We start from the raw sequence: 23162 nt of genomic DNA on the forward strand, positions 1-23162 counted from the left end.
GGTCCATAAAACTCTATGTAACAAAAACATCCAAGTTTGACTCATAGATGCTGACTTTGTAGATCTTAATCTCCAGGACCAAAATCGTGGCCATTGAGACTCAGATATTGTCTGACCAATCTCAATGCTCCAAATATCCCTAAGTCCAGTTTTCTTTTTTTTATTTAAAAATCCATTTAACAATTTATACCATTTTGCTGCTTGGTGACCCAAAAAATCCGCCTGGAAACATAGAACCTGCAGACTATATTGAGTATTAAGAGCTTTCCATTCAGGGAACCCTGCCTGAATAGCTTCAATTGCAACCATTTAAAATATTGTGTTTTATTTAATCCAAATTTATGTTGCAATTGTGAAAAACTAAGCATTGCTCCTTCTGAAATAACATCATTCAATGTTCATATACCTGCAATTATCCATTGTTTCCAGACGATTTTATATCCGCCAATCTTGATCATGGAGTTTACCCAAATTGATTGATTTAATGATTTAGTAATTGGTTCTGGTGATAGATTACTAACATATCTTAACGTCTTCCAAGTATCCAATAAAATTCTGTTATCCTTATATCTTCTTGGCATGTTTATACTAATTAGATGTTCTGGATGTAGTGGGAACAGGAGCCGCCATTCTAGATATAGCCAATCTGGTACATTCTCCATGAGATCTGGGAGGATCCAATACATACCCTGTCTTAGAATATAGGCTTGATGGTACCTATAAAAATTTGGAAAATTTACCCCTCCCTCCACAATTGGTCTTTGTAAAGATACTAAAGCAATTCTGGGTCTTTTCCCAAACCAAACAAATTTTGTAAGAATATTGTTTAACTTTTTATAAAATGACCCCTGAAAAAATATTGGTATCATACTCATTTGATAACAAACCTCATCATCATTTTAATTGTTTGGACTCTTCCCCACCAAGAAAGATGTAAATGATTCCATTGCTCACACATTTCTGTTATTTTTTTTAATAAAAGTTTTTCATTTTCTTTTACTGTATCTTCAATTGTATTTTTGATAATAATACCTAAATATTTTAATCCTTCTTCTTTCCAAATAAATGAATATGAATCAAATAATCCTTTGGTACAGTGAACATTAATTGGAAGAATTTCTGATTTACTCCAATTAATTTTATATCCAGAAAATTTCCCAAATTTCTCTAGAAGATTAAGTAAACTTGGAACAGTATTCTCCGGTTCTCTTAAATATAATAATATATCATCTGCATATGCAGAAAGTTTAAATTCCCAGTAAGAAAATGGGATTCCCTTTATCTCCTTAGTTTGATTAATTGCAATTAATAAGGGTTCTTAAAACAATATCAAAAAGTAAGGGGGACAAAGGACATCCTTGTCTAACTCCCCCTACGCAAGTTAAATCTATCTGATAAATTGTTATTAATATATAATCTTGCACCAGGAGAGCTATACAATGTCTGAATCATTTTAATAAAACCGGGGCCTATTCCAAACCATTCCAGAGCTTGATACATATAACTCCATTCCACTCTATCAAATGCTTTTTCTGCATCTAAAGATAGCATAAAAGCTGGATCATTCATATTTTTCACTAAATTTAAAGAGTGGAATGCTAATCTAGTATTGTTTGATGAGTGTCTTTTAGCAATAAATCCTGTTTGGTGTACATCAATAATAAAAGGAAGAGCTTTTGCCAATCTTATTCCTAATACTTTAGCAATCAACTTACCATCTACATTTATTTTTATTTTTTTTATATTTTTTATTCTTTTTTTAAATTCTTACATCAAGTGAAATACATGTAATACATTCAATTATGAAAAAACACTTGAAATTATTATTAAATGTTCTTACAATGTGAATTAAATAAACCCTTTATCAGAATTTTATATCATATTAATATTACAATAGTTTTCCCTCCCTACCCCTTCTATATGTTCTATTTAATACATTTAATAAAGAGATAGGCCTGTAGTTTGAAACCAAGGTAGGATCCTTGTTTGGTTTTGGTAAGACAATAATTACCGAATCAGCCATAGTACCTGATATATTCCCATTATTTATTTGATATTGATACAAATTTAATAAATATGGTAAGATGATATTTTGAAATGTTTTATAGAATTCAACAGTATATCCATCACCACCCGGAGCGGATCCAACTCTAAGAGACTTCAATGCTGATTCTATTTCTTTTAAAGATATAGGATTTTCTAAACTTCGTTTTATATGATCCGGAACATTTGGTCCAATAAATGAGTTTAAGAAATTTAATTCCTCTTGTTCTTTATTTTCATAAGATTTAGAAGAATATAAATCTTTATAAAAATCAAGAAATTGTATTAAAATATCTTTGGTGTTAGTGTGTGTGTTGCCTTGTGTATCTTTAATTGAAATAATCTTAGATTTCCTTTTTTTTGCTTTAAGAAAATTAGCTAATAATCTTCCAGCTTCGTTTGAATTACCATAGTACTGAACTTGCTTATAGAAGATATCTTTCCTCACAAATTGAGAAGAAATCTCATTATATTTCGCTTTTATTTTTAATAAACTTTGTAATGTATTATGTTCCCAGTTCTTAATTAATTTATTTTCTAATACTTTAATTTGGTTTTCCAGATCAACATTGTTTTTTAAGTTGTTTTTTTGATAAATGCTGAATATGAAATAATATTTCCTCTTATTGTTGCTTTAAATCTAATCTAATCTAATCTAAACCCTAAGTTTATATACCGCATCATCTCCATGAGAATGGAGCTCGACACGGTTTACAAGAACTTAAAATAGTGGGTAGAGAAGAAGAAAAAGGATTACATGAACTTATGTGTAGAAGGGGGGAGAGAAAGGGGGGAAGGATAGAGCTACAATTTGCTGAAAAGCCAGGTTTTCAGTTTTTTGCGGAATAACTGAAGGGAGCTCAGGTTCCGCAGCGGGGTGGTGAGGTCGTTCCAAAGACCTGTGATTTTGAAGAGAAGGGATTTTCCCAGTTTGCCTGAATAATGGATGCCGCGTGGAGAGGGGAAGGCTAGTTTAAGCCTTTGGGCAGTTCTGGAGGAGTCGGGACTGGAGGAGTTGAAAGACAGTGGGATAAGAGGAGGCAGGATTCCGTGAATGATCTTGAAAGCCAGGCAGGAACATTTGAAATGGATTCTGGAGATTATTGGGAGCCAATGAAGTTTGGCAAGGAGTGGGGAGGCATGGTCAGATTTGCGTTTTGAGAAGATCAGTTTGGCTGCAGTATTCTGGATTAGCTGGAGTCTTAGAATACTTTTTTTTGATAGATTTAAGTAGATGGCGTTGCAGTAATCTAGTTTGGAGAGGATGATGGATTGGACAAGGATGGCAAAGTGTTGTCGGCTGAAGTAGGATCTAGCTTTCCCACAAAATCTCAGCATTAATATTGTCCGAATTATTTATTTGAAAAAATTCATTCATCTTTAATTTAAAATCTTCCAGAAAGTTCGAGTCCGCAAGTAAAGCATTATCAAATCTCCAAATTGGATCGAAATGTACTATATCATTATTCTTAAAGTCAATCCACACACCAGCATGGTCTGAAATTATAATGGGATCAATAACTGCATTCATCACTCGCTGCGCTATATTATTAGACACGAATATATAATCAATTAGTGAGAAAGATTTATGGACCTGAGAACAAAAAGAGAATTCCTGATCATTAAAATGAAGAATACGCCATATATCAACTAAATTACAAGATTGAACCAAATTATCTAAACCTAACGATTTCATAATTCTACTTGGTCTCTTATCCAAAATTGGATCCATTACAGCATTGAAATCCCCTGCTACGATTAAATTAGAAGTAGCCAGTGGTAACAGTAATTGTTGAACTTGTTTGAAAAACTCCATTTGATTCGAATTAGGAGCATATAAATTTAATAAATCCAGGGTTGTATTTCCCAGAACCATTTTGATATGCACCCATCTTCCTAAAGGATCATGGTTTATTAATTTGAAATCAGCAGTGCACTTCCTATTTATCAGGACAGCAACCCCAGCTTTTTTCCCCATTGCAGGTGCAAAGAAGCATTTAGAAATCCAACCCCCAGATAACTTTTTAGATTCAATATCAGAAAGGTGCGACTCTTGAATAAAATATATGTCCGCATTTTGCTTTTTAAGGAACGTTAGTACTTTCTTTCTCTTAATAGGATGATTTAAACCATTGACGTTAATAGAATAAATTTTTATATCCATCTATTTAATAATTAAATTTTGGCAAATATTTCTAAAATAAAAAAGATGACCAGACCTCAGCACATTAAGTAAATATAATTCATTTATCCAATTCCCCCATCCCTTTCCCCCCCTAAAATAAGATTATTAAAGAAAAATTCAAATTTTACATTTATCCCATTTTCAATCCTTATCAATATATTATTACTGTGAACCCCCCTCCCTCTCTCTATGCTCCCTCCCCTCCCCCCCATAATCATTGTCTGATCTGGAACACACATTGGTATAGCAGACCCTAAACCCCCTCCCCCAGACAACTAATATCCTCCATATTGAATTAATATCTCTCAAAAATTCAGCTATTCTTTTTTCCCCCACATATTTAATATTTCATTATTTCTATCCATACATATTCAATCATTCAATTAATAATTATTATCATTAATATTAATATTTCATTGTAGCAAATAACATAAAATTATCTATAACGAATTCAAATATAACTATTCAAATACATTTTCATTCATATAAGTTATTCATATAAATAATAGTATCTTAAAAATCTTTATCTCCTTAGTAATTATCTCTTCTTTAAAAAACCCAATTCCCAGACTTAACCCTTTATTTAATAATTTTATATTTCATATCAATTAGTATCTAGGTAAAATATATCATTATATTAAGAATCATACTTAATTAATTCATATAAATTGTAAATATATCTTCCTTTCAAAGTAATATATATCCTATCTTAATATTTTGTTAACATTTTCAATTTTAACTATAATTCCATGTATATTAAATATTCATTGTTAATTTAAATATATTCATTCATAGCGTTAATATATTACTAATATTAGCATCTAACCAATTTATTTATAACATTCTCATTTAAAAATCAATCATGATATAATCAATATAAATAAATATTTGAATAAAATATATATTTTCATATTTATTAATAAAAGTCTAAAATTATTTCCTATTTTATTAATAATCCCTTTTGAAATATGTAATATCCTATATTTATTTCCTCATATTAATCAATTATTGTTATTCAGGATGGTTAGTAATTAGTAGTTAGGTAAATATATATATTATATTTACAATATCTCTCATAGATAATTAATTTCTTGTTAAATTAAGAATGTATCAGTACATTCAAAGTAAGAAAAACTTAGTCAAAAGCTCTTCAACTGCAATAAAATGCAGTAAAAATAACTTGGACCAGTATCACTCCACTTCTTTTTTTTTTCCCCTCTTTTCTTCTCTTCAAAATGAGTCTTCTCCATTTTCTCTTTTTCCTTTAATCAATTTTCCTTTATGTAGACATCGGTTCCTCTTGTGATAGAAACTCTTTAAGTTTTGCAGGGTCTTGAAAATACCAGGACTTATTTCCAGTAGATATTCGCATTGTAGATGGATAGTACAAGCCGTACATGTAACCTTTTTCTTTCAACTGCTGCCTCAGCATTAGAAACTGCTTTCTGATGTTTGCAGTGTGTTTTGCAAAGTCTGGAACCAATAACAATTTAGACCCTTTATAATTTAAATTTTTGTTCGCTTTTGCTACTTTCAGGATGTCTAAAGCTTGCTGGTATCTCAAAACTTTAAAAATCAAGGGTCTGGGGCCATTCTCTATGTGCCCGTTCTATCTCCAACGGCCACTTGGAGTTTAACTGTAACAGTTCAGGTAACAAGTTCTCTAAACACTGTACAGTGTCTCCCCTTCAGCCAGTCCAAGCACTCTGATGTTCTTCGTTTTCCCCCAATTCTCCAAATCTATCAGCTGATTTTTCAAGCTTTCTACATTTTGTCTTTCACTGTCACACTTTTGCAGTTCAATTCTCTCCTCAATCACAGACATCCTCTGCCTGTCAGTCTGGATCTCCTGCCTCAGACCCAGCACCTCCTCCTTGACCTCCGAAATTTTGCCAGCGTTGTCTGTCAGCATTAATTTAATTTTAAATAGCTCTGCCATTATATCTGCTTTATCTGAAAATTCCTCTGTTTCCAACGGGATCGGGACACTCGACGGCGACACCGGAGTCACTTTAGATCTTTTTGCCAATACACCGGAAGTGCACGGCTTCTCCGATTTGCCTTGCCTTGTGGTAGCCATTTCAGAAGTTATTTTTTGTTTTTATAACGCAGGTGAGCGATTCTTAGCAGCTGTTTTCTTTCCTTTAGTTGTCTGAGTTCAGGGAGCTCTGTTGCTATGCGACCATTTTGCGTGCTCCAAGCCACGCCCCCCCCCCCGACGGAGTGAAAAATCTATCTACTTGTACCCGTTCTACTCCACTCAGAATTTTGTAGACTTCAATCCTATCTCCCCTCAGCCGTCTCTTTTCCAAGCTGAAGAGCCCTAACCTTTTTAGTCTTTCCTCACACGAGAGGAGTGCCATCCCCTTTATCATTTTGGTCGCTCTTCTTTGAACCTTTTCTAGCGCCACTATATCTTTCTTGAGATAAGGAAAGCAGAATTGAACGCAATACTCCAGAGAGGGAGCACCATGGAGCGATACAGGGGCATTATAACATTCTTAGTCTTGTTATCCATCCCTTTTTTAATAATTCCTAGCATCCTGTTTGATTTTTTGGCTGTCGCCACACATTGGGCATATTGTCTGCGTCTGCCTTTTCTTAGGCGCTAATCCCCAAGGTGGACCCTAGCATCCGGTAACTGTAATTCAAGGTTATTCTTCCCAATGTGCATCACTTTGCTTTTGTCCACATTAAATTTCATTAATATTAAAATGATCACTTTAAACGATTCTCTATAATGGCTGAGTGATTCTCTAAATTTGTGGCCAAAATTTGCAGACAGGTGTGAGCTGAATCCTGAATGGCTCAGGCACTGACAGAAAAGTAAAGTTTGACAGCTCAAATCACCCCCCCCCCATGCAAATTAAAATTTAAAAAACCCATCAAAATTGAAGATTGGCAGGAGAGATGCCCATTCTCTCCAGCTGCGTCACACAATCACCCAACACTACCCACTCCCTCCCACTGCCAAGCAACGTCCCCCCTTCGCCCCCCAACATCTCTCCCACTGCAGGGGGGGGGCATTGCTTGGCAGTTCATCCGTTGTGGTTATTTCCAATTTGTCTCACTGTTTCATCTTCTACATCCTTTTAGTAGACATCTCTCCCACTGCCATGGGGATGTCAGGTGGGGGGGTTGCTTGACTTCGGCAACTCAATTTGTTTTTTGGGGTTTTTTTGTGCGTTTATTTTGCGCATGTGCCTGTCGCTTGCGCCAGCGATGGGCACTGCAGATTTAGTGAACCTTCGTTACTCTACATCAACCTCATTTGCATGCGCATTTTTGGGAGAATGACTTGCTTTTTTAAAATCGCTACATTTTGTTGCATAGAGCTTTATGGACCCCAGTTCGTTTACAGAAGTTGGATAGTTCAAGGTCCAATAAATGCTGGTATTGTAGTTTAGAAGTTGGGACATTGGACCATTTGATATTTTTCTGTCCCTATATAAATGCCTTTTGGAAGTTAATTTGGCCCCAAATTAATTCATTGTTAGAAAATCATGTTGGCCTTTCGTATGATACTATATTATTTGGTACTTCAATGAGATTTAAAAGCCCAATTTCTGCAAATAATAATAAACTTCTATTGATATTGACAAGGGTTGCCATTCAGCAGATTACAGGAAATTGGAAAGATTACACTAAACTAAATTATACTTTTTGGTGGAATTCAGTATGCCATATTTATAAAATGGAAAGGGTGATTGCTATGCAACAAGGAAATTATCATAAGTTTAAAAAGATTTGGGGGCCATTGGCGATTTATTCTAATGATCAGACATCTTAAACACCTTAGTATTGGATAAGATATAGGGGGGGTGGGATTATGAATGATAATAATAGCTAACTGTTAATTATTAAGAAATGGGTGGGAGGGGTGGGATTCTTTTCTATATATATATTTGGAGGTATACAAATAAGATTGTCAAGTGATTAGTTAATATATTTCTGGATGGTTATTGTACACTTGTTGTAATTTTTGAAAATGAATAAAGATTAAAAAAAATAAATAAATAAACCCGCTACAATAACGGCTGTGACAGTGGCCATCATTTTTTTATGCGACACTTTGAGAATCTAGCCCTAGGTGGTTACTCCTAATTCAGTCTCTGCTCAGCAATCCCTGAACACTTGCACTTTAGGGGTTTCTCCTCCCATTCTTCTCCAGAGAGAAAAACATCCCTCTTTCAGTCCTGAAGTCACACCTGAAGAAGGCATCTATATATTCTGGAAAGTTCTTGCATCTTTTCTGATGACCAAATGAAAAGTGTCACACTCTTGAGGGGAGATAGCTCTGACTTTCTGCTTCATCCTGCTATTGGAGCAGAGTCTTAGATCAAACGTCTCACTGATTCTAGGCTTCCGTGACCCAGCATCTCACCACTGCTCTCTTCCACCGTCACTGATGGTTCTAACTAAACCCTGACTGGGGTCTGAGCCCAGCTTTGAGTCCTGCCTCCTTCAGGAAAATAGTAACTCAAGTTCTTATTCTGAAGGGATCTGAAGTTCTACAAAAAGAAAGAAAATATAGACTAAGGTGGTGTCAAGTCCAGGAAATGGATCTAGGTGTTATTGTTGAGGATAGGTTGAAATCCCCAGCTCTGTGTGCTATGGTGGCTAAGAAAGCAAATAGAATAAGAACATAAGAACATAAGAAATGCCTCTACTGGGTCAGACCATGAGGTCCATCGTGCCCAGCAGTCCGCTCACGCGGCGGCCCAACAGGTCCAGGACCTGTGCAGTAATCCTCTATCTATACCCCTCTATTCCCTTTTCCAGCAGAAAGTTGTCCAATTCCCTCTTGAACCCCAGTACCGTACTCTGCCCTATCACGCCCTCTGGAAGCGCATTCCAGGTGTCCACCACACGCTGGGTAAAGAAGAACTTCCTAGCATTCGTTCTGAATCTGTCCCCTTTCAACTTTTCCGAATGCCCTCTTGTTCTTTTATTTTTTGAAAGTGTGAAGAATCTGTCCCTCTCTACTCTCTCTATGCCCTTCATGATCTTGTAAGTCTCTATCATATCTCCTCTAAGTCTTCTCTTCTCCAGGGAAAAAAGTCCCAGCTTTTCCAATCTCTCAGCGTATGAAAGGTTTTCCATCCCTTTTATCAGACGTGTCGCTCTCCTCTGAACCCTCTCGAGTATCGCCATATCCTTCTTAAGGTACGGCGACCAATATTGGATGCAGTACTCCAGATGCGGACGCACCATTGCTCGATACAATGATATAATGTTAGGAATTATCATGAAAGAATGGAGAACAAAGATGACAATGTTATAATGCCCTTGTATCACTCTTGAATACTGTGTGCAATTCTCAAAAAGATATAGTGGAATTAGAAGAGGGCTAACAAAAAATGTTAAAAGGGATGGAATGACTTCCCTATAGAGGTCTACAAAATACTAAATGGAGTGGAACAGGTAGATGTGAATCACTTGTTCACTCTTTCCAAAAATACTAGGACTAGGGGGCATGCGATGAAGCTACTAAGTAGTAGATTTAAAACAAACCGGAGAAAATATTTCTTCACACAACGTGTAATTAAACTCTGGAATTCATTGCCGGAGAATGTGGTGAAATCGGTTAGCTTAGCGGAGTTTAAAAAAGGTTTGGCTACTTTCCTAAACAAGTCCCAAAACAAAAGTTCATAATCTCTTATTCAGATGGACGGTGAAATCCACTGCTTAGTCCTAGGATAAGCAACATAACATCTGCCAGGTACTTGTGACCTGGGTCAGCCACTGTTGGAAACAGCATACTAGGCTTGATGGACCTTCAGTCTGTCCCAGTTTGGCAACTCTTATGTTCTTATGTCCCCTCTCAATCTCCTTGAACAGAGGAGATTGAGAGGGGACATGACTGAAACATTCAAGGTACTGAAGGGGATAGACTTAGTAGATAAGGACAGGTTGTTCACCCTCTCCAAGGTAGAGAGAACGAAAGGACAAAATTGAAAGGGGATAGATTCCATATGAACGTAAGGAAGGTCTTCTTCACCCAGAGAGTGGTAGGAAACTGGAACGCTCTTCCTGAGGCTGTTATAGGGGAAAATACCCTCCAGGGATTCAAGACAAAGTTAGACAAGTTCCTTCTGAACCAGAACGTGCGCAGGTAGGGCTAGTCTCAGTTAGGGCGCTGGTCTTTGACCAGAGGGCCGCCGCGTGAGCGGACTGCTGGGCACAATGGACCACTGGTCTGACCCAGCAGCGGCAATTCTTATGTTAGGAGTAATGGGAATATTGTTAGAGTAATTAAAGTGTCTAGGTCAGAAATGCTTTCATCTGCTGGTGATATCTTTCTGCCACCTTTGCAGCCAGATGACCGCAATCTCCTGCAGTGCAAAACTCTGCTGCATAACTCATCTTCTAGCAAGCTCACTACACTCATGACAGTCCTCTCCTTAAATCACTTCACTCAGTGGCACAGCCAGGGTGAGAGGCGCCTGGGGCGGAGGTGCCCCCCCTCACCTTCTCTGATCTCCCCTTCCCTTCCCCCTTACTTCTAGTTGTTCACCTCTGACAGTAACAACTTTAATGTGCTCCTTGTGACCCCGGCGGCTCTCTCTAATGTCACTTCCTATTTGCGGCACCCGGGGTGAAGGACATGGCGAGGGGAGTAGTGGGAAGACGCGGGGGGGCGGGCGCAGAGGAGGAGAAGTGCTGGCGCTCCCGCCAATCGCCCCTCTCACCCCCCCTTCCTATGCCACTGACTTCACTGGCTCCCTATCCGCCTTCGCATACAGTTCAAGCTCCTATGGCTGACTTATAAGGGCCCCTCAATATCTCTCCTAATACACTTCCCAGAGAACTCCGTTCCTCTGATAAAATGCTCTTAGCATTACCCTTCTCCTCCACTGCCAATTCCAGACTTCGTTCCTTTCATCTAGCTGCCCCCTATGCCTGGAATAAATTACCTGAATTTGTCCACCAAGCCCCTTCCTTTCCCTTGTTTAAAAGCAGACTGAAAACCCACCTTTTTGATGTAGCCTTCAGTCCATAATCCTACTCCTCTGCCCTCCAACCCAGCCAGCTGATTAATCAATCATGTCATGGCTATTTAGATTATAAGCTCTTTGGAGCAGGGACTGTCTTCTTTGTGACTCTGTACATGTGGTAGTGCTACAGAAATAATTGATAGTTTAAAAGTTGTGTTTTCTTCCCTTTCATAGTTAATCACCTTCTTTCCCTCCTTAATCTACAACATGCTCTTCTGATGTACAGGCTGCAGAGAAAGAATCCATTGAAATGCAGGAGAAACGAGACGACCTGCAGGAGGAGAGGGAGCGAATGCTGAACAACCTGGTGGAGGCTGAGTGAGTGCAGACACTTTCTTTCATTCTAGCTCCTGGTTTATCCAAGAGAAATAGAAAACCTCACTTTCCTTGCCATGTCCTATAGGCATCAGATCATGCTGTGGGAGAAGAAAATCCAGCTGGCCAAGGAGATGCGCTACACGGTAGATGCAAGCGTTCAACATGGCGAGATCCGAGCCATGAGGGCAGAGGTCCATCAGATGCAGGTAAGCCAGGGTCCTGCTCTTGCAAAATTCATTCTTCATTTTCCGATTTCTGCTCTAATACAGTCTTTTCCACATGTCTATTGCTTTTATTACTTCAGAAGAGCAAAGTTTGAATTGAATTGCTCTCAAGTCCAGTGTTATTGACTTTCTGATAATGTAGGGGGGAGGGGAGGACTGTATCCCTGATTCCCCATCCTTCACTGCTGCATGAAATGGTACCAGAGATGGTGGTGAGATGCCATGGTAGGAAGAGTGGATTGTGGGGAAGGTTTCCTTGGAATGAAACAGAGAAAGACTGGTCTGCCCACTGCCCATTTTCCCTTTCATTTCAGTTTTGCTAAAGATCTCCAGCCTTTGTAAATTCAGATACCTCTGCGTTAACTGTTCGCTAGTGGCTAGGCAGCACATGACCATGTGAAATGCCACTTATATGTGCATTTGCCCTACACGCTAATCTGTAGGAGTGCATGTAAGTGGAGGGCATAAGTGAGGTTGAATCTTGGGTGGCATGTGGGCATCTCCTGTAGAATGTTATACGATGCACATATAACTTGCTGCTCTCACCTGTGCCCATTTAGGGCAGCCATTGACCTGCTATAAGTGGGTTTGCATATATTTTGGTCTGCTAACAGAAAAAAAGACCATATGGCCCTTGCAGTCTGCCCATCCATGCCAGTGTCTCTCTCATCCTCTCCACTAAAGATTCAATGAATCTGTCCAAAGCTTTCTTGAATACAACACAGTTTTCATCTCCACCTCCTCCTCCTCCACTGAGGAGGCCATTCTACAAAGTAGTATTTCTTTCGATTACCCCAAGTCCATTCCCTTTCACCTTCATCCTATACCCACTGCTTCCAGAGCTTCCTTTCAATTGAAAGAGATTTGCCTCCTTTGCATTTATGCCACAGAGGTGTTTAAACGTCTCCATCATATCTCCCCTCTCCCGCTTTTCCTCCAAAGTATACAGATTGAGATCTTTGATTCTGTCCCTATATGCCTTATGACGAAGACCAACGACCATTTTAGTAGTCTTCCTCTGGATCGGCTCCATTCCATTTAGATCTTTTTGAGGAGTTATCTCAGTGAATTGTACACACTATTCTAAATGAGGTCTCGCCAGAGTCTTTTACAGGGGCATCAACACCTCCTTTTTCCTACCAACTGTTTATATCCCTACGCACGCTACCATCCTAGCTTTCGCTGTCACCTTTTCTACCTGTTTGGCCACCTTCAGATCGTCACGTAATCACACCCAAGTCCTACTCCTCTTTCATATACAAAAGCTGTTCACCCCTTAAATTATCGTTCCCTCAGGTTTTTACAGCCAAAATAAATGACCCTGCATTTTTGGTTTTAGCTGTCAAATTCTAGACCATTTTTTAAGCTTTCCTAGGTCATTCCTCATGTTAGCCATACCATCAAGGATGTCTAACTTATTACAGATTTTGATATCATCTGCAAAGAGCCAAACCTTACCAGACAGCCCTGCAGCACTGTTTCTTACAAGAACTGATTCTTGCAGCACACTACTGGTAAGATTCATTTCCTCGGAGTAAGTTCCATTGTCACCTTCCCCTCAACCAGTTCCTAACCTAGTCAGTCAGTTTAGGGCCCATTTTGAGGGAACTTGGTTTATTCATTATTCATCTATGTAGAGCCATGTCAAAGGCCTGGCTAGACTCTTAAGTACACCACATCAAACGCTCTCCTTTGATCCAACTCTCTGGTCACCCAATCAAATAAGTTGATCAGATTTGTAGTGAAACCATACTGTCTCAGGTCCTGCAATCCACTGTATTCTAGAAACATTACTATTTCGATTTAGAAGTATTTCCATGAATTTCCTAATCATACAGGTCAGACTATAGTTCCAACTAGAGAATGACATGGTGGCAGTTACCCGTGGCTAGCCGAGGGTAACCCGCCAAAACGGTGGGGGGGAAAAAGTGCTCATTGTGGGCATGGGGACAAGGCCATCCAGCGCCCCATGGAGCGGTGAATGGCCTTGTCCCCGCAGTTAAGGGAGAGAAGACGCGCGGTCACCAATCACGCATGGCCCCCTCCCTACCTAAGGCCAAATCTATCTCCCTCCCTCTCCTTTATGTTCGCGGCGCTTTAGTAAAGAAACTTACTGAAGCCGGCGAAGCCTGCCTGCCTGCAGTCGTATCGTGTGTGTGTGGGCGGAAGCTTCTCTGATGCAACTTCTGATTGCGTCAAAGAAGCTACCGCCCACACACGCGTGACTGCAGGCACAGGCAGGTAGTCTTCGCCGGCTTCAATAAGTTTCTTTACTAATGCGCCGTGAAGGTAAGGGGGAGGGAGGGAGATTCTCAGGCCGCTGAAGGGTGGTGAGGTGGTGAGAGGGAAGGGTGGATGCTACGGGGACGGGGCGGTGAACGGGACAGATTTTTCCCCCGTGTCATTCTCTAGTTCCAATCTCCTCCTCCATCTGCCCTCCCAACTCAAAACCTTGACCAGGTCAGCCAGCAGAGGTGCCAGTCAGAACTTCCTTCAGTACCCTCAGCTGGATCCCATCCAGCCCTATCACTTTGTCTACTTTGATTGGTTGATTTTAATTATTTATTTAATTATTTAATTATGACAAGTACAGCTATACAATTGATCACACGTAACTGGAAAAACTGGGATCGTCTCAACTTCACATTCTGGTGGGCTAGTTTATGTCTAAGCTATAAATATGAGAAAATGAAGGCTGATTTGTTAGGGAATATTAAAAACTTTAACATGGGCCCCATTGACGTCTTTTGTAGAATTATTATATAAGATTTTTGTTGTTAGAAAAATGCACATCCAGGGAGGGGGGTGGGTGGGAGGAATAGAAGGTTATTTTAATTGATTATTTATACGGATGGTAATAGAGGGAACGGTGATATTGATTATATATATGTAATTTAGGTTTAAAATATGTATAATGTATTTCTGAAACTATGATCAAATTTTATAGTTACTTTAATGATAAAATTAGGTTGGGTGGGGGGAGGGTAATGATCTGTATGAATCTTCTACAATTTGAAGTGATGTCTAAAGTGTTAAATGTTTAATCTAGTCTGTTTCCACTTTTTGAAAGTGTTTTAAAATGAATAAAGATTATTAAAAAAAACAACAAACCAAAACAATTTATATACTGCATAAAACTATGCGGTTAACATCTTGGTTACATACGTATTATCCTGCTCGCCCTTTAGTCACACACATGTGGGACAAACGCAAATTTCCCATCACCCCCAATACAGACATTATCAAATCAAGAATTCAACAATAAAACTGCAATAAAAGCATTGAATATTAAGTTCAAGAGCAAATATTCGTTAACACTGTATCTTAAAACTGAAGCAGCTGTAGAAGTATTATAGGAAAGCATTAACAAAAAGCTGCGCTTTCAACATTTTCTTCAAAATCGCAGAATACCAGCGTTTAGCACCAGCCACTGACATCATTTATGCTCCAATCCTAACTCTTCTGAAAATTACTCAGGGTCTGCCACACTTTGTCTTCTGCAATCCCCCTCCTAACCCTTTCTCTGTGAACACAGAATTGACCCCTTCAAAGCAAGATCTATTTTTCAACTATGGACACTGATTATTTTGATCTTCCATGGTGAAACACCAGACTACATATTGAATTTAACTGAAATACCACCTGATCAGCAACTATTTGAAAATAAGATTCCCACGCTATCCCCTGCCCCCAGCACTCCACTCATTGGTTAAGTCTCTCTTATCTGTACCCTTCTCCTCTACCGCTAACTCTAGACTCCGTCCCTTCTACGTTGCTGCACCAAATGCCTGGAGCAAATCCAGACTCAAAACCAACTTCTTTGAAGCTGCTTCAATTCCAAACTCCAAGCCCCAATATCTGTCTTCTCATTCCCTCTGTAATACCCCCATCCTGAGCACCTTCTTGTCCAGTTTGTCAGCTCTTTTGAGCAGGGACTGTCTCTTTTTTTTATTATTATTTATTTATGAGTTTTCAATTTAACAATCAAGTATAAACTTGTACAGAAAAGCAAAATTTCAAGAGGCAAATAAAAATTTTTTAAACATAATATAACACAAGAAATAATTGTATCTTTAATCTCGCTCAAGTCCTCTATTTTGGATCCAAGATTAAAAATAAACGGAATTAAAGTAGTCAATTAAAGAAGAAAAACAGTTATAGGTAAAACTGTGCTAACAGTCGTCTATCTCTATCCATCTTGAGCTTTCTCCAGTCTTGACAGTGATAGGAATGTTGTCAGTTGAGACGGTTCAAAGAAAACAAATTTATGCAACTTATAATGGACTATGCATTTACAAGGATACCGAAGGAAAAAAGTTGCACCCAGGGCTATAACTGCTGGTCTCATTAGAGCAGGGACTGTCTCTTCTGTGTCTGCATCTGTCTAGTGTCTAGTAGCAGTAGTAATATTTGCTGTCTGTCTCTAAACTGCAGTTGAGGTATTCGCAACTGATAAGGCGACAGGAGCTGAAAATCCGGGAGATGGAGGCCCTCGTTGGCCAGAGAGACGAAATTGCAAGGAAGGGAAGGATGAAGGGCAGGAAAGAGAATCAGCTCACCACCAGTGACCTACACCACAAGGTTCAAGAGCTGAAGAAGAAGATGCAGGAGACGCTGAAGGTGAGAAAGATCTCATGGTACCAAGAGACATCATTAGGCACCTTTGAGAGAGAGACAAAAACCTGGGTCCCAGGACTGGACTGCAAATATCCTGCCCTCCACTGGAGGCAGAAACCAGGGCTGATTAAAGGGACAGAGGCACCCAGGGTGGTGGCACGACCCTTCACCTCCACACGCCCCCTCCTGCCAGGAGCATACAGCTTCCCTTCCCCCGTACCTCAGAAATTCCCCCCCAAGTTGCCATCACGTGCCAGCGTTGCTTCCTAGGCACAGGGACCCCCGGCCTGACAGCAAGTTGGGGGTTGCTGCTCATGCCAGGAATGTTACAGAGGTAGGGGGGGCACTGCTTAGGGAAATGCAGAGCATTACTTTGCCTGGCTGCTTTCTGCCAAAGGGTAATTTAGCACCTCACCTGGCTGCTTTCCCTCCTTGTTGGTTTGCTGTAGAATGCAGAAGAATGCAATGGGAAAATTGGAGAACTTCAGGAAAGCCAGAGCTCACTCAGTGCAGCCATCACAGAGAAGCAACTCGGTCTTTCCAAACTGCAAATGGACTTCAGGACCCTGGAGTCAGACCTAGAAAGGCTTCAGGAGAAGAAACGACAGGTAATAGCTTTATAGTCTAGTATTTATTCAAAGCGGATTATAATAAATCGTATGTTTATATAATTTTTATTCATTTTACAACTCACATCAAGTGTATCAAGAAAATAACATTTGAATTGAAAAAACATCACTTGTATTACTATTATTATCATCAACTGATATTCATGAAAGTTAACCTCCCCTCCTATCCCTATCACATCAAAAATATTCATTTGTATTATACAGTGGTACCTTGGTTTACGAGCATAATTCATTCCAGAAGCATGCTCGTAAACCAAAATACTCGTATATCAAAGCGAGTTTCCCCATAGGAACTAAGGGAAACTCGCTTGATAAGTTCCCACCCACCCACACCCTCCGAGGCCAGCAGCGCTGCTCTACCCCCTCCCCCACGAGAACCGGCATTGCTCCCCCCGAAGGCCCCCCCGCGTGATCCGCCACCCCCCCGCGATCCGGCATCCCCCCGCTCGGAGATAGCGTGAACTCGAAGGCCTTGAGCATGTGCAGATGCTCAAGGCCCAGCAAAGAAGAAGATGTAGATATTCGGGCACCGGCATGTCCTGTGTGTTGGTGCCGGTGGCCAAATAGGGGTAAGCAGCTTGTTCGGATGGGTGCTGGGGGATTTCAGATCACGGCGGTGGGGTGCAACGTGAGCGGGGGGATGCCGGATCGCAGGGGGGAGGGTGCCAGATCGCGGGGGACGCCGCTCGCAAATCGAGGCAAGCTTGGTTTCCGAGGCGCTGATTTTGCGAATGTTTTGCTCGTCTTGCAAAACACTCGCAAACCGGTGCACTCGTAAACCGAGGTACCACTATATTATACAATATACATTCTATTAATGTATCAAAAAATCATCCCTCCCACTCATCCCTATCCCCTCATTTCAATTATCTTATGAAGGGAAAATGTTTACTACTCATTACAAAAGTCTGTTAATGGTCCCCAAACATCTTGAAAATTACCAAAATATCCTCTCTGTGTGGCTAACGTTCTTTCCATTTTATAAATATGACATACAGAACTCCACCAAAAACTGTAATTTAATCTACTCTGATTTTTCCAATTGAATGTAATATGTTGAATGGCAATTCCAGTCAGAATAAGTAGAAGCTTATTGTTTTTTGAAGAAATCTGACTTTTTGCTCTCATCGACCTCTCTCAGAACCTTGCTCAGATTGTGGCCTATCAATCCCGACAGAAGCACCTGCAGAATGTGAAGGAGGGAACGTACGTTTTGCTGTACCGAAACCAACAAGCGCTAGACAATGAGATGTACAAACAGATGAGCCGTGTGCACACAGTCAGCACCATTATTCACCAGATCCAACAGGAGTACCCTCAGTACCAGGGAATACTGCGCAGGGTGAATCTGGCTCTAGAGACCCGACTGGGGGCTCCTGAAGAGATAGTGGACACAATTTAGTGAGTGACAGGCTCAAAATACCTCCTACTCTGAAGAAACGGGTTTATTCAGAACAGCAGATACTCACCAGCATAACGTGTCAGGAAGCAAATAATGCATTTTATTCAAGAAATAAAATAATCCTGTGATTGTACTGTTTATGTTATAGTATGCTGGAATAGAAAAGTCCGTCATCCCCTTTACATTTTTGGCTGGCACACCCTTGCAGCTCCTTAGCATTTCATATGGGCTGCAGCTCCAGAGCACCAGGGAGGTCAGTCAGTGGTAGAGATGAAAACGGTGATGGAATTCAAAAAAGCGTGGGACGAAGGATCTCTAAGTAGAAAATGAATCCTGCACGGCTTGTGCCCTTTATAGGGTGATTTGCTTTTGGATGAGCTGGAGTGGGAAGCTAAAGACAATTTAAACATGAAAGGGCCGTTCAGGTCTTTATCTGCTGTCATTTACTATGTTACTATCAGGCTCATGATCAAAAAACACAGACGTCCAAAAAGCATCCTAAGTCGGCACTTCAGCGTTCTAATCACCAGGATGTGCAAGTGCCGATAATTGAAACTGTCTTTCAGTATGTCTAGCGAGGTGTTCCAGCCTCGGTAAGTCTAGAGCAGTGGTTCCCAAACCTGTCCTGGGGGACCCCCAGCCAGTCAGGTTTTCAAGATATCCCTAATGAATATGCATGAGAGAGATTTGCATATAATGGAAGTGACAGGTCCACTGGTCTAGAGCATGAGATGGGCGTAGTGCAGGTGTGTGTTATGGGCGGGCTTTGGGCGGTCTCGAGGGCGGGTTAGACATGGACATCAATCCTGGACGGAACTAATATGTGTGGAACTAGACCTGTTTTAGAAGGGTCTAAGTGCCACAAAGGTACCCAAACTGACCAGTTGACCACTTCATGCATCAAGGTAAGACACCCGTACACTCCCCCAGTGCTCACAGACCCCCCACCCTTCCACCACACAAAAATGTACATACCAGACTCTCAAACAGCAGCATCTGTTATGGGGAAGCCTAGGGCTAATGAACTCTAGAGAGGAGGAGCCAGGCCCATATGAGCCCACCAAAACCCTACTGTGCTACCATACAAGTGCCACCTGTAGCCAAAAGTGCTATTGGGTTGGTACACAGGAGGGTCTAATTATAAGGGGGTTATGATGCGATATACAGCTGGCACCCTTTATGTGGAGTTCACAGCAGTGCCCTCTAAGGTGTCCCATTGCTCTTCCGGGATGTCCCCCACCCACGTCCAAACGGTCAGGAATAGGATGTTTTCAACCTGGATGTTTTCTGATCGAAAATGGGGTATGAAATTAGACGTTCTAGCGGCCTAGATGTCTTGGTGGCCAATTATATTTTGCCATTCGAAAATGACCATTTTTGTACCTCCAACTTTGGACGTTCAGCTGGAAATGTCCGAGTTAGACTTAGGTTTTTATTTAAAACATTTGAGAATGGAATTCAGACATGCAGGTCAGGACATGCTTAGTGCTGCTGGTGTTTTACAAAAGGCTTCTTTAGCACTCTCCAGACCAGTAGAGGTTAATCTTTACAAATGGGTATATATCTAATCATGACCAGCAGGTGGAGACTGAAAACAAAACTTTGGGACAGTATATACTATCCTCCCTTCTCTATTTCCCTCAGTCTTCTTTCAGTCTCCAGCAGGTGTTGATGTGATCTGTACCCATCTCCCTTGGTAGGGCTGTTGGAACTTATTTAGGGGGTTTATTGTCCCTGTTTTTGGCCGGACGGAGCTTGGGCGGACTCTGTTTGGGGGTTCGTCCGACCTCGGGGGTGTCAAACCCGGCGGGTCTCGAGCGGGGTCCCTCCCCCCACTTCCTCCACCTCCCCACATTTTTTTAGAGGAGCCTCAGCAGTAAGCCTTGCCCCCTAAATCAAGCAAGGCATATTGCTTCGAGAGCCTGTGGAGTCTGTTCTGTAAAAAAAAAAATCCTGAGGTAGTGCTGGTCTGGAGGGTTGTTTCCCTTTAAGAAAACTGTATTTTACTGTATTTTTTCATCTAACCGGCACTTTTTTATAGCTAGGTCGCGTATGGAGCAATGAGCACTTCTAAAGGGAAAAAGTGCTCATTGTGCTCCAGGCGCGAGGCACTCGCGGCCGGCCTGTGCAAGCGGTGTTCAGGCCGGTGCAGTGGAGGAGCTCCGTCGGCAGCGGCTGCAGGCGCCCAGAGCTCCCCGCCGATGGTGCCTCGCGAGTCGGCAGGGAGCAGTGGAGAAGCCCGGTCTTCTCCATCCGCCCACGGAGGGATTCCCCGAGCCGCCGACGGTCGGGTTTTTGAGGATTCCCTCTCAGCTGATTTTTTGACAGCTGATGCCGACTTGCCTGCTTTAGCGGCTGAGACTGTTCAGGTTTCTCAGCCGCTACAGGCTATGGAGGGAGCTTTTTTGGCGGGAAAGTCGCCATCTTCTCTGTCTGGCCCCTCCATTTTGTCTTCCACCTCAGGTGACCTTCCCCCTGTTTTGTCCATGCAGGGGCAGGTTTCTGCTGGGTCCCCTGCTGTGGCAGGGAGTCCCTTGGGACCCTCGGGGGGTTTTCTCCTGATTTCTTTTTTTCCTTATGCAGAGCCTATTTTCAGGCGGCTGGGGGTCCCGGTTGCGTCCAGGGGGTTTCGGGGGGTGGGGTTTGCTCCGCGCTCCCTGCGGCTTTGCCTCTCTCGTCTGGTGTGGCGTCCCCTCCGCCGCCTCCCTTGTCCAAGCGTCCGCGGGTTTTCGTGGGACGAGGATTTGTGGTCGGAGGAACGTGTCGGTCTGGAGGAGGACCTGGACCCTTCTGAGGAATTCCAGGACCCTCTGGAGGGGACGGAAGCTGGCGGCGGGTTGTCGGGTTTCCCGTTCTCCGGTGAAGAGGCGTCCGTGGTGCGCCTTTTTCAGAGAGATGAGCTGCCTGACCTTATTCAACAGGTTTCGTCGGTTTTGCGTTTTGAGGACGCGCCGCCGGAGACTCCGCGTGTGGGGGACCCTCTGTTATGGGGGATCCGTTCCGTTTCCCGCTCTTTTCCTATGCATCAGGATATTCGGGATATTATTCTGGAGCAGTGGAAAACGCCGGAGACGCCGTTTTGGCTGGCGCACAGCATGGCTCGCCTGTATCCCATTCCAGAAGGGGATCGGGCTACGTTAGCTTTGCCAGTCGTTGATGCGGTGGTCTCGGCAATTTCCAAGCGGCATACCGTGCCTGTTGAGGGCGGTTCTGCCTTGCGGGACTCCGAGGAGCGCAAGTTGGAGAACATACTTAAGCAAAATTTTCAGGTCTCTGCCTTTGGGGTCCAGGCGGCTATTTGTGGGGGACTGGTCGCTCGCGCCGTGTTTCGGTGGGCGGAGCGTGTCTTGGATCGGGAGTCTGATGACTGGTCCCTGGTGGATCAGGAGGTAGCGAAGATTGAGATGGCTGCCTCATTCCTCTCAGATGCTCTATATGACTTGGTGCGGATCTCGGCTAAGTCTATGGCTTTTGGCGTGGCCGCAAGGCGTGAGTTGTGGCTGCGCGCTTGGGCGGCGGATGCTGCGTCCAAAGCTAAGCTTACTAAATTTCCCTTTCGGGGGTCGTTTTTATTTGGAGAGGACTTGGATAAGTTGATTCAGACTCTGTCGGACTCGAAAGTTCCCCGTTTGCCGGAGGACTGTGCCCGCCCTGCATCTCGGGGTGGTGCGGCCCGGGGGCGTTTGCGGGAATTTCGCAAATATCGCCCTGGGCGTGGGGCTGCTTCTTTCCAGTCTCCGGGGTTTTCCCGGGGTCGGTTCTTCCAGCACATGCAGCCCTTTCGGGGGGCCCGTCGGGGGGCAGGGAATCCCTCCGCCGGTTCCCCCGCTTCCCGTCCTGCACAATGACGCCTTGCCGGCGCCCCCTTTGGTTCCGGTGGGGGCCCGGCTGCGCGACTTTTTCCCCAAATGGGCCGAGATCACGTCCGATCAGTGGGTCCTGGAGGTGGTGCGGGACGGTTATGCCCTGGAGTTCGCCTGCTCTCTGCCGGACTTTTTCCTCGCTTCTCCATGTCAGACTCCTGGGAAGACGCAGGCTTTTCGCCAGACCCTTCAGCGCTTGCTAGATCTCAGGGCAGTTGTTCCAGTGCCCCCTCCGGAGTGGGGCACGGGCAGGTACTCCATTTACTTTGTGGTGCCCAAGAAGGAGGGGACCTTTCGGCCCATCCTCGATTTGAAAGGGGTCAACAGGGCTCTCAAGATTCCCTCTTTCCGTATGGAAACTCTGCGGTCGGTCATTCTGGCGGTTCAGCCGGGGGAGTTTCTCACTTCTCTCGATCTGACGGAGGCCTACTTGCATGTTCCCATTCGGGCCTCTCATCAGCGTTTCCTGCGCTTTGCGATCTTGGGTCGGCACTATCAGTTCTGTGCGCTTCCCTTTGGGCTGGCCACGGCTCCCCGGACGTTCACCAAGGTGATGGTGGTCGTCGCGGCAGCCTTGCGGTCGGAGGGCATCCTGGTACACCCCTACCTGGACGACTGGTTAATTCGGGCAAAGTCGTTGCAGGAAAGCTCCCGGGTTACGGCTCGGGTGGTGGAGTTTCTCCGGTCGTTGGGCTGGGTGGTCAAACTTTCCAAGAGCCGGTTGGTCCCAGCTCAGCGTCTGGAGTACCTTGGGGTGCTGTTCGACACCTCCTTGGGGAAGGTCTTCCTCCCAGAGGCCCGGGTGAGCAAATTGCAATCTCAGATTCGCCTGCTTTTTGCGTCCCGGTGTCCTCGGGCGCGAGATTTCCTCCAGGTCTTGGGG

The 23162-nt window shown here is 42.8% G+C and overlaps 1 protein-coding gene across 1 annotated transcript in view; it reads left to right on the top strand.

Moving 5' to 3' along the window:
- CCDC40 (coiled-coil domain containing 40) overlaps window positions 1-18549 on the top strand; it is a 119046-nt gene extending 100497 nt beyond the window's left edge. The window contains exons 15-19 of the mRNA XM_033960558.1: window positions 11453-11544; window positions 11630-11750; window positions 16203-16388; window positions 16835-16993; window positions 18156-18549. Coding sequence (XP_033816449.1) covers window positions 11453-11544; window positions 11630-11750; window positions 16203-16388; window positions 16835-16993; window positions 18156-18416 — 819 coding nt within the window. The 3' untranslated portion in view covers window positions 18417-18549. The remainder of the gene's footprint in view (window positions 1-11452; window positions 11545-11629; window positions 11751-16202; window positions 16389-16834; window positions 16994-18155) is intronic.
- Window positions 18550-23162: the final 4613 nt, after the last annotated feature.

The sequence above is a fragment of the Geotrypetes seraphini genome, chromosome 10 (genome assembly GCF_902459505.1).
Source record: "Geotrypetes seraphini chromosome 10, aGeoSer1.1, whole genome shotgun sequence".
Lineage (NCBI taxonomy): Eukaryota > Metazoa > Chordata > Amphibia > Gymnophiona > Dermophiidae > Geotrypetes > Geotrypetes seraphini.